The 15,694-nt window shown below is 35.5% G+C and overlaps 1 protein-coding gene across 7 annotated transcripts in view; it reads left to right on the top strand.

Moving 5' to 3' along the window:
• The window catches only part of LOC109053471 (MAGUK p55 subfamily member 2-like), a 56,301-nt gene that overhangs the window by 9,863 nt on the left and 30,744 nt on the right, over nt 1-15,694 (top strand). For 4 of the 7 annotated variants that reach the window (XM_042735120.1, XM_042735124.1, XM_042735122.1 and 1 more), the window contains exon 2: nt 3,156-3,236. In XM_042735120.1, the coding sequence (XP_042591054.1) occupies nt 3,206-3,236 (31 nt within the window). In that variant the 5' untranslated portion in view covers nt 3,156-3,205. Of the gene's footprint in view, nt 1-3,155; nt 3,237-9,429; nt 9,906-15,694 lie in introns of those variants that run through there. The other 3 variants (XM_042735117.1, XM_042735123.1, XM_042735119.1) reach the window with 3 other exon arrangements.

Raw genomic sequence — 15,694 nt, forward strand, 5'->3', positions numbered from 1 at the left:
GGAGACTGGTAAAGAGCTTTGGAGCATAACACACACACACAGACACACACACACACACACACACACACACACACACTTACACAATCTCTCTATCTTTCATGCACATTCAGCTGGGTTATGCAAAGTCTTGCTGAGGTGCACAGTCAGAGTTTAACAGCTTCAGTGAGAGCTATATTTAACACACTGTGTGCATAGATGTGTCACACCGTAAGATAGCACCTTTAAACTCCTTGGTATAAAGTGCTATTTAACTGTGTGTGTATCCAGGTGCGGAGCTAAAATAGTGTGAAAGACTTGCCAAATTTGTCCATGGCGTCACACATTTATTTTCCCACTAGGATAGTGAGAACTTTCTCAAGCGAGAACAATAGACTACATGTTTATGTGAAAGTCTAGAATAAATGTTTGTTAGCTTCTGCTTCAATTTAAGATTTGATATTTCATAGTTTCATGTAGAATTAAAAATTATTTTGCAAAACATATTTATAATTAGATTATAAAATGCTAATTATAAGATTACAGTTGTGTTTTTATGGATTACATAATTACACATTCACACATTATTTTGACCTAAAAGATTTATTTCAAGTCCCCCGACCTTTCAGTAATTTAATAATTTGCATATTCATGTTTTTCTAATGCCAGTTAATAGTCACATGAAAGTAAAAAACAAACAAAAAAAGTATTATTTTTACTTTAAAAATGTTTATTTTTTTCTTTATTTTTACATTTGCACGATTTAAATAATGAACATTTTATCAAATCACAAACTCACTGAGAAACCTTGGCACTTTGTGTTGTTGATAGTAAAGTATATATATTTTTTTCTCTTTGTAGTTTTAGGTCAACATTCAAAATAGTCCTGTTTAAATCTATGTGATAAACAATGATGCATTCCAGGCAGGTTTTTGAGCACAACTTCAAACCACGACTCATGACTTTCTAGCGTTCCAGGCAAGTCACGCCAAACTGCCTGAGCGCAAAGAATTGTGGTAGCTAGATGTAAACAAACCTGCATGGTGGACCGTACAGGGCTTATACTCATTTCCAATCATTTCTATCACCAAAGGTGCTTACTTCTTGCTTATTTAAGGAAAACTTTGTTTTATTACATTATTATTTTTTTTTTTTATATAAGCATGATCGTTTGCATGGTCAAGTTCAGGTTTACCTAACTTTACCTTAACGTTAGCTATGCCCAACATTTCCATGTGGCGATATACTTTCACGACATACTTATCGTTTTAAACACATAACATTGTAATACATAATTGTGTGTGTATTATTTATCATAATTATATTATAATTAATTTGATTGCAACGTTATATTGTCCTAAAGTCTATTTCTCACAATGTACCACTTGCATAAACACCACATCCGTAAGGGCTGCCATTGTTGTTTCGCGGGCTATGTGATGTCAGAACACAGAACTGGGAGTACATTGATCTAGTACGAGTTCACAGGTGGGAAGTCACAGGTTTGATTGCCGTTCCAGTGCACTTTCACAGGTAGAAGGTTGGAAAAACACGGATTACGGGTTGCCTGGAATGCGGCACAAGTTACAGAAAAAGTAGTGCTGTCAAATGACTAATCTAGATTAATCCCATTCAAAATAATGTTTATGTTTCCTGTATTTTTCACTACTGCCACAATTTTTTTTAGTCTTATTGGACTATCTTGCTTAAAGATGATTATATATATATATATACACTCACCTAAAGGATTATTAGGAACACCATACAATACTATGTTTGACCCCCTTTCGCCTTCAGAACTGCCTTAATTCTACGTGGCATTGATTCAGCAAGGTGCTGAAAGCATTCTTTAGAAATGTTGGCCGTTATTGATAGGATAGCATCTTGCAGTTGATGGAGATTTGTGGGATGCACATCCAGGGCACGAAGCTCCCGTTCCACCACATCCCAAAGATACTCTATTAGGTTGAGATCTGGTGACTGTGGGGGCCATTTTAGAACAGTAAACTCATTGACATGTTCAAAAAAAAAATTTGAAATGATTCGAGCTTTGTGACATGGTGCATTATCCTGCTGGAAGTAGCCATCAGAGGATGGGTACATGGTGGTCATAAAGGGATGGTCAGAAACAATACTCAGGTAGGCCGTGGCATTTAAAAGATGCCCAATTGGCACTAAGGGTCCTAAAGTGTGCCAAGAAAACATCCTCCACACCATTACACCACCACCACCAGCCTGCACAGTGGTAACAAAGCATGATGGATCCATGTTCTCATTCTGTTTACACCAAATTCTGACTCTACCATCTGAATGTCTCAACAGAAATCGAGACTCATCAGACCAGGCAACATTTTTCCAGTCTTCAACTGTCCAATTTTGGTGAGCTCGTGCAAATTGTAGCCTCTTTTTCCTATTTGTAGTGGAGATGAGTGGTACCCGATGGGGTCTTCTGCTGTTGGAGCCCATCCGCCTCAAGGTTGTGCATGTTGTGGCTTCACAAATGCTTTGCTGCATACCTCGGTTGTAACGAGTGGTTATTTCAGTCAAAGTAGCTCTTCTATCAGCTTGAATCAGTCGGCCCATTCTCCTCTGACCTCTAGCATCAACAAGGCATTTTCGCCCACAGGACTGCCGCATACTGGATGTTTTTCCCTTTTCACACCATTCTTTGTAAACCCTAGAAATGGTTGTGCGTGAAAATCCCAGTAACTGAGCAGATTGTGAAATACTCAGACCGGCCCGTCTGGCACCAACAACCATGCCACGCTCAAAATTGCTTAAATCACTTTTCTTTCCCATTCTGACATTCAGTTTGGAGTTCAGGAGATCTTGATCAGGACCACACCCCTAAATGCGTTGAAGCAACTGCCATGTGATTGGTTGATTAGATAATTGCATTAATGAGAAATTGAACAGGTGTTCCTAATAATCCTTTAGGTGATATATAAAAAAATCTGCATTTAGATCCTTCCTCCTTGTTTCTTTCACTGGCCGTGACAATTATGCTACTAACTACAGTTTTGTCATGTAATTTGTATTCAGTAACGAGCTACAATTTGTAAGTAATCTAACCAGTACTGAATGTATTGCAGTTCTCTGCAGAAAGGGGGGATTTGGGGTAAATACTTGGGCTGACCATGTGATTTTCACACAGAAACTCTCTCTATCTCTTTCTCTAGTTGTTCTCTGACAAATTTTGTACGTGGACAGACGCTCAAAGAAAACGAAAATGCCAGTAGCATCCACCAGCTCTGACTCAGGTAAGATGCATTATCTTAATGATTTACTGAACTTAGAGTTTGTTACCAGTCCAAAACCTTGTTAATCCACAAAAGGGTTTTGTGTTATAATGAGGAGGGAAAGTCAGTGACAGCCATAACAAGCCAGTCAGCCATTTTTGGCTGAAACCCCACAATAAACTAGGATTAAATGTTTGTGCTTCACTGAGCATCCACACATCTGCCAAGCTTCAGACCTAGCTTTCACTGAAGAGAGATTTGAGTCAATATCATTGTATTTCTCTGGACAGTTACACAGAATGAAATCAATGCATTGTTCTGTTATGATGTACAACTTTTGTTGAAACAAAGACAAAAACAGAAAGATGATCACATCCTCCTGTACAAGAACAATTCTGAGAACAGGGGAGTTGATGTTGAGAACTGATGATGAAAAAGTAACATAATTATGATACATGTGATTATGTATATTATACAGTAAAAGTATACAGGTATTCAATGATTTAGATTTTAGATTTTTGAAATTCGGTGACACTTTATTTTAAGGTGTCCTTGTTACACGTGTTACATGTACTTACTATTATAATAACAATTAATTGTGCATAATTACATGCAAGTAACCCTAAACCAAACCCTAACTCTAAACATATAGTAACTACATGCAATAAATTAATATTACTCAGTACTTAAATGTATAATTACACTGTAACAAGGACACCTTAAAATAAAGTGTAACCAGAATTTCTTATCATAATTAAAAGAGTAGTGTGAAATTTTTGATTAGTTTGAGGTGGGATTGTTTTTCATTCTAAACAATGAAAGATGGGAAAGTGTTTTTGTTGCTCAGTTTGTACTTCTAATGGTGCAGACATTACGTCACATTTAATTATTTTTCTGCCATTTAATTACCTCAAAACACTTTAGAATGGAGAAAATAAAATCAGAAATTAAAAAATGATAATTAAAAGTTATTCTAGTTTAATTAGCAACACTTTACAATGAAGTTTAATTTGTTAACATTAGTTAATTTATTATGTGTAATGCACTAACAATGAACAATACTTTTACTGAATGTTAATTTATACTAATACATTTTTAAACATTTTAAAATTTTATAAATTAACATTAGTTTATGTATTTTAAACAAGCATGAATTAACAATGAACAACAGTATGTTGCAGATTAATAAATGCTGTAAAAAAAAAATCATTTTTAGTTTCTGATACCTAGTGTGTTGACTAACGTTAACAAATCTGAAAATGTTACCAAAGATACCCCTGAATATATACATAAAGCACCTTGTAAATCAGCATCACCTTGAATTGTATGTCTTTTCACAGAAATTACCATCCTTCTGTAATTGTGCAGGTTTCTGGTATTAAATGAATTAGCTATCAGTGCTGACCTGCAGTCATGAGAATACACACACTGTAATCTCTTACACTGCACAGAATCTTGGTTCATAGTCTATTCTTTCAGCTCTGTGATCACACTGAATGGATTGTGCACACAGAGAGAAAAGAGACCAAGAGACCAAGAAAAATTAGGTGAACTTTGTGTGAATAATAAATGGTGCAACCTGGAACATGTTACTCTTATTCACAGGTTAGTGACCCAAATATTGAGTTACTCCCTCTGGGGCTGCAGCCATACTACCAACCTCGGGACGTTTGTTTTGGCCATGTGCTATCTGTTCTCTGATGTCTACTCAGGAGGTTTTGTAGACTGTAAAATAAGAGAAACAAGGACATTAGACCTGATATTGGTGCAGTTCCCATTGTAGAATACTCCCTTTCTGTGATGAGCTTTTCAAGCTTTCTGAATTAAAATTAATTTAAATATGTATTTTGTAGGCATAAAATAAAAAACGTCAGCGTTATACAACTTCTCCTGATAACATCACAAGGCAATGAAAAAAAGCCTTATTAAATGAATGAAATTCTTGAAAAGAAAACATTATTAAATAATTTGGCATCTTTTTTTATATAATTTATTTTCTTTTCTTTTTTTTCAAAATGCTTTACTAATTATACAAACTGAAGATGAACTTTCATCATCATGCAGAAAAACACAAAACAGCAGACCCTCATGACTGTGTGTCAAGGTCAGCTAGTCTCTTAAAATATCATAATTTCAGACCTTTTTATGACAAAGCAAGTTTAGTTCAGATAGTAAAATGTCATGTGGCACGACTCACACACAAAAATGTATGTAATAATTGTGTAAAAATATATTTTTACCTTGGAAAAGATATGTAAAGACTTTCAGATGAGATAAGATACACATCAAGATGTAAGGAAAATATGTTAATTACTTAATAATTACAACATACGACATTAGAGTGCCCAGTAGGTAAATGCTTTTTATCCAAAGTGACTTTTTATCCAAGTGACAAAGTGACTACAGCTCTCAGAACAGACAGAATAGAATAATAACTGTTCTAGAAATGTGGCTGTACTTTAAGATGCTGGCTTCTTAGTTTTTAAATCTGTAGCTTTACGAGTCTGTAGTATTCTGCATGCCTTTCTGCATTGTGGTCTGCTGAGGGAGCAGTGCCATTTCAGCAGATTGTAAGCACCTAAACATGCTGATCCTGAAGGCCAGCTCCATTACTCAATTACTGAGTGAAGTGGTGCTCGGACAGAATGTCTTGAGCTGATCTAGGTTCTAAAGTGGGTTAAGACAAGACTGTCCAGGCTCTTTATTATAGGGAATGTCAGTGCCTCCAGTTTTAGCCAGTCAATGGCACTAACAAGGACTTTCAAGAGCCCTTTCAAGAGCCCAATCAACTTTCCACTTTGCTTGTGAGCATTGACCTTCAAGACTTCAGTACATCATCACATTTAAGACGTGCTGGCCTCCATCCGATGCATTTTCTTGACCCGATCGCATTAAGAAACCGTTTTCCTTGCCAATACTGTCATCCAGAGTACTAATTTAGCAGTATATGAACACATCTAGATCTGTCTAAATGATACAACCCTCATTTTCAGTTGACACTTGTGATAACGAAGTCCAGTTAGCCACAAGTAAACACAAGCTGCAGACATTATGACAACTAACTGAGCATCATAAATACAACTCCTTTAGCCAGGTTTTAGAAATGTTCACAAATAGGAACTCTCCAGTTTGTTTTGTTTTGCATTTATTATTACAAGGTTTAGATTTATAGAGTTTGTTTACAAAGCACACTGTATAACATTTGCATGAATTGGCATGAATTTAGCGTATTTTGTTGGATTATAGTTCTTGTACTTGCATGATCATTTTTACAGTTTTATTTCTACACTATATTACAATTAAATCTAAATAAATAGTTTACTGTGACATCACATTGAACAGAAATGGAATAATTGATGTAGCAGCATTGCGCTGTAGAATCTCAGTGTTTATTTGTATCTGTATTACAGACATCTTGTGTTTATTTACAGATTAACTGTAATAGTGTGATGTCCACAGTACCATACTGGCGCTTGGGTTCCCAGCATGCATTGCAGCATGAATACAGTACACGGTTGCAGTTTTCCGCCTCTTGGTTTATTTTATTGTAGCTATTTTTGTTGTCACTTTATGTTACTTGGGTAACAGTTTACAACAAGGTATATTTGTCATTAGCAGCGCCGGCGCTGTGGTGGGGCATTCGAGGGCCGTGCCCCCCCTAGCGGTCATTGATGCCCCTCCTACAGGCCATGGCGTGGCCCCAAAAAATATCCCTTTTAGTTATTATTTTAATATTAAATGTTCAAACTGTAACTTAAATTAAATAAAATAAAAAGAATGGGGAAAATGCATAATTTTGGTTGTTCATGGCACGTTACTAGGCTTCGTCATGGTGAATGTTTATTGGTCGCCGAGTAAACTTGTTACATTTGATTTGCAGCACGCACAAAATCCATTTCAAGTTGAAAAAAAACAGTTTGTCCGTCTATATTATAGACAGTTATTAGCAACTAATTTAAAAAAATTCTAAAAAAAAAAAAAAAAATGGATTTACGAAAATGGTTTAGACCGCCGCAGCCTCGTCAATCAGCAGACTTAGATACTCCGGCCACGACCACCAGTACTACGGTCTATGAAAGCCGAGCTGGCCCTTCTTCTGCGAATGCTAGCTCCGGACAACCGCCAAAAGATTTAATACGCAGACATTTGTGTGATGATGTCCTACTCGTTTTCTGAAGAAAAAAGTCTTAAGTTTTCAGAAACATCTATACGAAAAAACTTTGTCTGATGGGGACATTTTTTATTTATTTTTTTGGCGGTTTTTTAAAGCTTCAAACTGATTCAGTGTTTTATTTTTGTCGTCGTAATTTGTTAATTATTTAAGTATAAAAAATATATTGCTATTTATTGTAGGCCTATTTTAGGTTTTTTTATTTAGCCTATATTATATTTATATTATTATTTTCTGTCCTGTTCTGTTGTTTAGGCTATCTGTTCTGGGCCGGGTTTCCCGATAACGATGTAGCCTAGCCTATCTTAGCTCTTAAAAGCGCTCTCTACGTGCAAGGTTATAAACATTAGCCGCAATTCCTAGCGCTTTTCCCCAAAAATGTAGGCTACTGAACTCGTAGAACGCGAGAATAGGCTACGAGTCGCTGTCCATTCGCAAAGTGCTAAACTAGGCTATACTAACCTTATATGGAATCGTATTCTGAACGTTTTAATTAACAGTCGTCATCTGTTGTGTATTAGGAATCAAGACAGGTAAAAAATAAAATAAAAAAAATTATATAATGACATTCTTGTAAATAATATAAAACTCCATAATCACGGGAAGAAGGAGGCGGGAACCGGCGAACATTCAAATAGAACTTTAATCACCAAAATAAACATAAAACAGCGCGACAGCCCCTCACGGTCGACTGCCGCGCACAAACAAAAAACCAAACACAACATAAAACCCAGGCCTGGTCCTCTCTCGTCCTTCACTGTCGTCGCTCCTCATTTGTATCCTTCCGATCTCCTCCGTGGGAATCGAGACAGGTGAGTGGAGCAGGTGTCGCTCATTTCCCAATCACTCCACCGGCCTCGCTCCGTTCCCACGGCTCTCGGCCCCGCCCCACTCGTCACAATTCTATATAGATAGATCATTGGAGCTAACATTCTAGGGTAGAATGTCATTCTATATAGATCATTGGAGCTAACTGACTCTTGCCGTATCCGGTCGGCAAAACAGCAAATTTCAGCGCTGTCTTCTGTTCCTCTTTTAGATAAAAACCCAAGTCTAAATCGTTCATTGTCATTCTATATAGATCTTTCAGATTTAGGTCTGGATTTCCATGCTACTATGATGTTGCCAATGCGTCAAAAAATATTTATCAAACGACAGTGCCCCCCCGCAGATGATCCAATGCCCCTCCAGTAGATCTGCTCTAACCCAAAACCATGTCAGTAGTGACCAATGCATAGTCATTTACTTATGGAATTTAAACATTTCAAGTTGAATAAATTAACATTAGTTAGTGTATTATTATTTAAATCAATTATTTTATTTAAAATGAATCATCTAAATCTAAAACGATTTTTAGTTATTTGTTGATTGTCAGTTGTTGAATTTTGCCTGGTGTTGGTATTTTTGCATGCCTGAGTTTATGACAAAAGGTCACCAGCGATAACAACCACCACAACATCACTCCAAACACTCCACCACTTTAACTGTTTATAAAAGAATATATTACCTGTGCATAGGATCGTTCAGGGGTGCGTTTCCCAAAACTATAGTTGCTAACTAAGTAAGCAACTTTGTTGGTTGCAATGCAATTTCCCATTGCCAACCAACTAAGTTGCTAACAGGTTAGCAACTATGGTTTTGGGAAACGCACCCCAGATCATCTTGGAGGTACCTCACAAGAAATGTTTCAAATAGAAATTTCATATTGATCCCTCATTGCAGACGTATCTTGGCAGGGTGTGAGACATTGTTGAGAGCTCATCTGAAACATTTTCTCACAAATAAAACAACAAGAGGCTTAAATAAGTCTCAGCTTTCAATGTAATTTTATAGGAGACACATTTAAAGAGATTAGATTTTATAGAAAGCTCTCAAGTGATTCGTCTTTCCTAAGGAGAATTTCCTCTTCAGTCTTTGTTCGCATGAGACATTTTCTCTTCCTCCTCCTTTTTTCTCTATCCTGTCTCTCTCTCTCTTTTTCATTGTCTCTTCTTATTAGGTGTCTGCGTTTGGTCTTACGTTTATGTTGAGCTTTCTTGGTGAGTCTGTCACAGTCTTCAGCAGCTGAGAGGGAGTGATAGGGAGGAGGCTGAAATTCTCTGCCAACCTGTGTGTCTGGAATCTGTGTTGTTAGAGTCAGATAGAAGGATATTAGGAGGCAGAAAGCCCAGCCATTTATACTACCTCAAACTGCCTTTAAACTTACTACAAGAGGGAAGCCAAAAATGGGAAGAACAAGGAAGCCTGAGGTGTCACAAGACAGGGAGGGAACAATCAAGAAATTAAAGATCTAGTAAGGGACATGCGAGAGGAAGAATAAGAGGTGGGGAGGCTTTCTGGAAACCGATGCTGACGTCAAGGAGGTGAAAAAAGTGAAGGAACAAAAAAGAGGGAAGGAACGCATGTGAATTAGAGGCAGGAAAAGAGGCTTCAGAAAGATTGAACTATGGCTGGGAGTATCTATAACAGAATGTCCCTGGAGGAGATTGGATCGATCAGCTCTCTAGAGGGTCCAGGAGGTAAGACACAGAGAGCAGAAGATCTTTAAAAGCATGCTGTGATTTGACTAGAGCAAGAGGGACTTCAGTTTTTACTGTGGTTTTGCAGTTAGAACAGTACACACAACTGTAATGATGGACGAACTGATAGATATGCCTATTAAGAAGCATCATATTCTCATTGTAGTTGATAACATGGTCAAGGAATACTATTTCGGGTGTTAATTGAAAATGTAAAAATGATTGATTATAAATATTGAAAGGTATATTGTGTGGTTTTAACATACAACTGTTAAAATCTAAGACCTTATGAATGCATTAAAAATACACTTATACATACAGGCTTCATAATTATTATTTTTTTGCATGCCTCTAGCACATAATGTGTATGTGCATGTGGAGAGAAGAGATGAGGAGGGGTGCATTGAAAGAGAGGTGACAAACCAGTGTCCAATTAGCTTAGTGCATGAGTGCACATCCTGTGTTTGTTACAGCTGCCTGGAGAGAATGACTCCGACAACTTCCTTTAATTTCAGATTTCCTTTCTCTCTTGGCTCCATTTCTTTGAAGTTCAAACTACAATAAGTGAAATACATTCCATTGCATCTTTTCACAAAAATGCAGTTTCCTTGACCTTAATGCAGTATTATAGGACTGTCCGCTCAACTTCTATTCCCGTTTCACTTGAGAGACTGACAATATAACGACAACATATCTTTCCTGAACACAGTAAGCAGCGTCGGCCTCATGAATATTCAGACAGCTTATTGAATAATACATGATTACATTCAATCACAATGCTTACACACCTGTAGGCCGGCTGTGTATATTGCAATAATAGCAGGGATGACATCTCCAATCCAAAACGTGAGCAAGAATGACACATTTATGAGAGACTAGCTTTTAATATCGTAGGTGTGATGTGTCCTCTGTTTGTACAAGCTCTTGAGAGAATTATGGGTGTAATAATAACAGATTGTGTCTAAGGAACTCAATGATTGTAATTCACTACTACAGTGAGATCGCAGACGCAGTGAAGGTGATTTGATCAGTTGTTCTAGTGGTGATATGTGATTCCACACTTGCAGAAATGTAATAACATAATGCTGTGTGGAAAGCTTGTGTGTTTTATTCAGTGAATAAAATCACTGTCAGTGTGAATGGGGCTTTACATTACATTTATTTATTTAGCACATGCTTTTATGGAATGATTTATATACGAGAAAAAATAAAAACAAGCAAGGATAGTTGTAATGGTCTATGATTAGGTGAATTAAGGCATGTTTACACAGCCAATTTAATGCTGCTTTTTGCCTGCTCAAATGTAATGCAGCATAAAATCCAGACTAAATTAAGGCTGCAGATCTGCAAAGCATCAAAGCATACAATTATATTTGCTGTGTAAATGCATTAATGCCACCTCTGAGCAACATTCAATAGTCTATTGCCAAATTTACACTGCAAAGGTGGCACAGAATTGCTTCTGAATTGTTATTTACAGTATGTGTCTTTACACAGACTGCTGTTCCGAGGTGACATAAATGCATTACGCTGCTGTTCTAACTGTGTACTTTGATGCTAGAGGCTGATGTGAGTCAAAGCAGGCTTAATTTATTTTAGCTTTATGCATAATTGCACATTTACACTGAATTTTGAGCATGCCCAGAGCAGCATTAACTTGTGAAAAAAGATACCTAAATGCCACTTCAGAAGTACTCCCGTGCCACTTTTACAGTGTAAAATTGCATTATGGTATAGTTAGAATTCAGATGACTGGATCTACTCATGTTTGCATTACTTTAAGTATAATGCAGTATTCTCCAGACATTTTTGTATGCTATGAGGTTTATATAGGATAAAAAGGAATTTTGAAGAATGTTGATTACATGCTTAATTTTCTGAGAATATAAGAATATGAGAGTACAGACTGATAGAGGCAGAGTTTCCCAAAAGCATCATAAGCAGATCGTAGAAACAAAAACAAATCTACAAATCTTTTTTTATTTCCCAAAAGCATTGCAACTTTAAGGTGAAGTATGCCGTTTCTGTGCTACTACAAACAGAATCACAAAAAATAAGGCATATTTGCAAACAAATTCAGTCTTGTAAAAGCACAGCCAGTGTTTACCCTTGTTTTATCATGTTTTCTGTTTCTGCATTGTCTGACATTGTCTGGTAAGAACAAATTTGTGGAATGATTTTGAAATGTTGTAGAAATGCACAAAAACATTACAAATGACTGTAACCTTGCATGCAAGATAACTTGATAGATAGATAGATAGATAGATAGATAGATAGATAGATAGATAGATAGATAGATAGATAGATAGATAGATAGATAGAAAAATCTATATTAGTAAATGCAATTTCAGGGCTTTTCTTTTCTTTTTTTTTCTTTTTTTTTGTTTGTTTTTTAAGGTAGGCACTGTTATGAGTGAGTGTGTACTGTGTGCAGTACCAAATGCACAAACTAAGATATTATCATTCCTAAAAGATAAGACGAAAAGCGTTAAAGCTAAGAAACGATCAAGATTAAAGCCCGAAAGATTTAAAGGCGTCCATTAAAACCCATGAGGGGTTTGGAAATATGTAATTAGAAATTGAGTTGAGGCATCTTTATGCAAGTAAATGAGAACAGGAAAAAATGTGAGTAATAATTTGGGCTCCAGGGAATGAACAGATTGCAATTAATAGATCACTTGGAGAAATGAGGCGCAGGTTTAAGTGGCTTGAGTTTTAATATACTTTGTTGATATGCTGAATGGGGTGGGCGATACTGCCTCAAAATTATATCACAATATTTCAAGAATATTTGTGATAATGATATTTATGATGATATAGAAAAAAATATGGAACAACGTTTACTGGTGATTGCAGCTGGCAGGCAGCAGCATTTATTAGTGCAAACACAATAAAGTGCATTTTCCATCCTTTTCCAATGAGCTACTGTCATTGATGACACACTACCTAATTCGAAGTGTAAATCTATTGTCATAAAGTGGCAGAAGCAGCAGTATAGTGCAACAGTAGTGACCAGTGTTGGGCAAGTTACTTTAAAAAAGTAATTAGTTATAGTTACTAGTTACTTCACACAAATAGTAACTGAGTTACATGATTATAAAAGTAACCAATTACCAGGAAAAGCAGCTATTGCGTTACTTAAAAAAATAAAAAAAAAAAAAAAAAAAAGTAAAATATGTCAAATAACTTGGATGCCTCCAATATTAAATGTGAAATGAATGAAATGGACACTACATAGAATAAATTATTATTTTTAAACATTGTACACTAATACAAAACAACAATTTACAAATACGTATTTAGCATTGAAAATTTTTTTACATTCTAGCAGACATTAAAATTAATAAGTTTAGTAAGTTTAAAGTAAAATAATATTTTTTGGCCATTTTTGAGACCCCCTTCTTGAATCAGGTATGCAAATAAATGCAGCCTTGCTGAGCAGAGAGGAATTCTTTTAAACATTACAAAATATTACAGATCCCAATTAGAACACTATGTGTGAATGTTATAATAAATGTATTAATAGAGCTGTTGTAATTATTTTCATTATTATTGTCTTTTTAATTTTATTTAACAGAACAACAGTAAAATTACAATACATTTATGAATGTTGATGGAGCTTTTATTTTGTCGGAAAACAACAGGAAGTCCTCAGTGGTTCTTTTTGTTGACAGCAGCAGATTTATAAATTATTCTCATTACTAATTTGGGAAAGTGCACGTATCACATTGTCACATGCTTTGTAAAAATTCATAAAAATGGTGTTGGTGGGGTGTTGATGAATAGATGGGGGTTGGTTTTAAAGAATTGTGTTATAATAACCCCTACAAATACAACTCATTATATACACTACAGGGTTTTTCCTGGCTCAAAATGAGGTGGAGGTGGTACCATCCTGATCATGTGCACACAATGTACCCACCCTTTAACTGGCTGAAACAAACACTTTTTTTTACACACAACATATTTTAGGTGCTATAATAATTAAATGATTGAAGAAAATGACAATTCTAAAGTTACATTTTACAAAAACAAACCTGCTGAACATGAAATTAAATTAAACATACCAGCTAAAGGGGGCCCTTTTGTAGTATAGGTGAACATATAACATTAGGTTGTTAAACATTTCTTGAAACTGAAAATATTTATCCACTTCTCAGTCTCCTGGTCCACATAACATTGTTCCCACATACATTTATCCACTTAAAGTGTCTTTCTACAAAATAAAATATTTTCTTAGAAACCTTGGGTGAATTCTTCTGATACAGTACATCATCAAATGCAATCGCAGCAGGGTAACAGGTGCATTAGAGCTAACTTTAGCACCAAGCTAAGACTTTTTATAAAATTAATAGTAAGTTTTTAACCCAAATCTCACTTTAATCCAGCATCAAGTGTTTGTAATAACTTATTTGTAGTTTTTATACTAAAATACCAGCTTGGCATTTCTCATGTAAACTTTCTTCATTGTTAAGAAAACACCCCAAATCTCATTAAAATAACACAAACCATATACTATTGTATTATTCATTTTTCTAGAATCCTTTTTAATGGTTAAATTACATTTTATTATCAAAAAACATGTCTAATTAATTAAAATCATAGAACTTATACAATGTCACATCAGTTTATTAAAAGTTTGACAAAAATGACATGTTTAGGGCCCTATGAAATATTTTATTTTCTTTCACCATATGTTTTTATTGTTACCAAATTCTGTGCTTTAGCATGTCTAATTATTTGAATGCATAAAAACCATAAAAACCGTGAGCTTTGCGCGCTTCATCAGTGTGTGTGTGTGTGTGTGTGTGTGTGTGTGTGTAGTAAACGGCACCGCGCATCATTCATTCATACAGAGATATGATCGCTAATATGAGTTAATGCTCATCAGATCGCGTAAATAAGTGGAAAATTAATAGAAATGATGAGTCGCTGTAAAGAAATATCAAGTAAACTTTTATAAAAATATCAGTATTTTTCCAAGTGTGAACTAAATGGAATGCTATAATGGAAGCAATTCAATGATGCTTGCACGTGACCGCCTGCCTGCCTGAGTTTTGTCGACAACCAGAGGCGGCAGAAAATTTGGTGGAGGCGGCCACCTCATAATTCTCTATGCAGGAAAACCCTGCACTATAAACACTTATAAAGACATGCAGATGTTTGTGAAAGATGTTTTCTTTGTTTTGGAGGGATGATTATTTTTAAATCATACCCTATTTATTGCATCAAAATTTGTTAATACTTTACTATATTTAAAGGTGGATAATTTTATCAGTTTATTATTCATGCAACAATACATAACTACGATAACTTTGTCTAGTGCTCTTATGAAAGTTTATAGCATTATTTGTGAAAATTTAACTATACTGAATGACATAGCATAGACTTCTTCATGGCTAGTTTTTGCATATTTCATTTCATTCTGTAACCTACTTGTTCTACAGATCTAGGGTGGATAATTTTATCAGTTGTTTATTATTCATGCAAAATTACATAACTACAATAACTTTGTCTAGTGCTCACATGAAAGTTTATAGCATGATTTGTGAAAATGTAACTATACTGAATGACATAGCATAGACTTTTTCATGGCTAGTTTTTGCATATTTAATTTCATTCTGTAACCTACTTGTTCTACAGATCTGTGTGTTGGTAACGTTTATGACAGATAATATCATGATAATTTTTGCATTTCCCCTTACTGAATCCTGTCAGCAAAAACCTGTCCATGTGCTTTTTTGATTGCTGTCAGTTTAAGTGCTGGCGATGCAATGTTGCCAGATATT

Source organism: Cyprinus carpio, chromosome B12 (genome assembly GCF_018340385.1).
Source record: "Cyprinus carpio isolate SPL01 chromosome B12, ASM1834038v1, whole genome shotgun sequence".
NCBI lineage: Eukaryota > Metazoa > Chordata > Actinopteri > Cypriniformes > Cyprinidae > Cyprinus > Cyprinus carpio.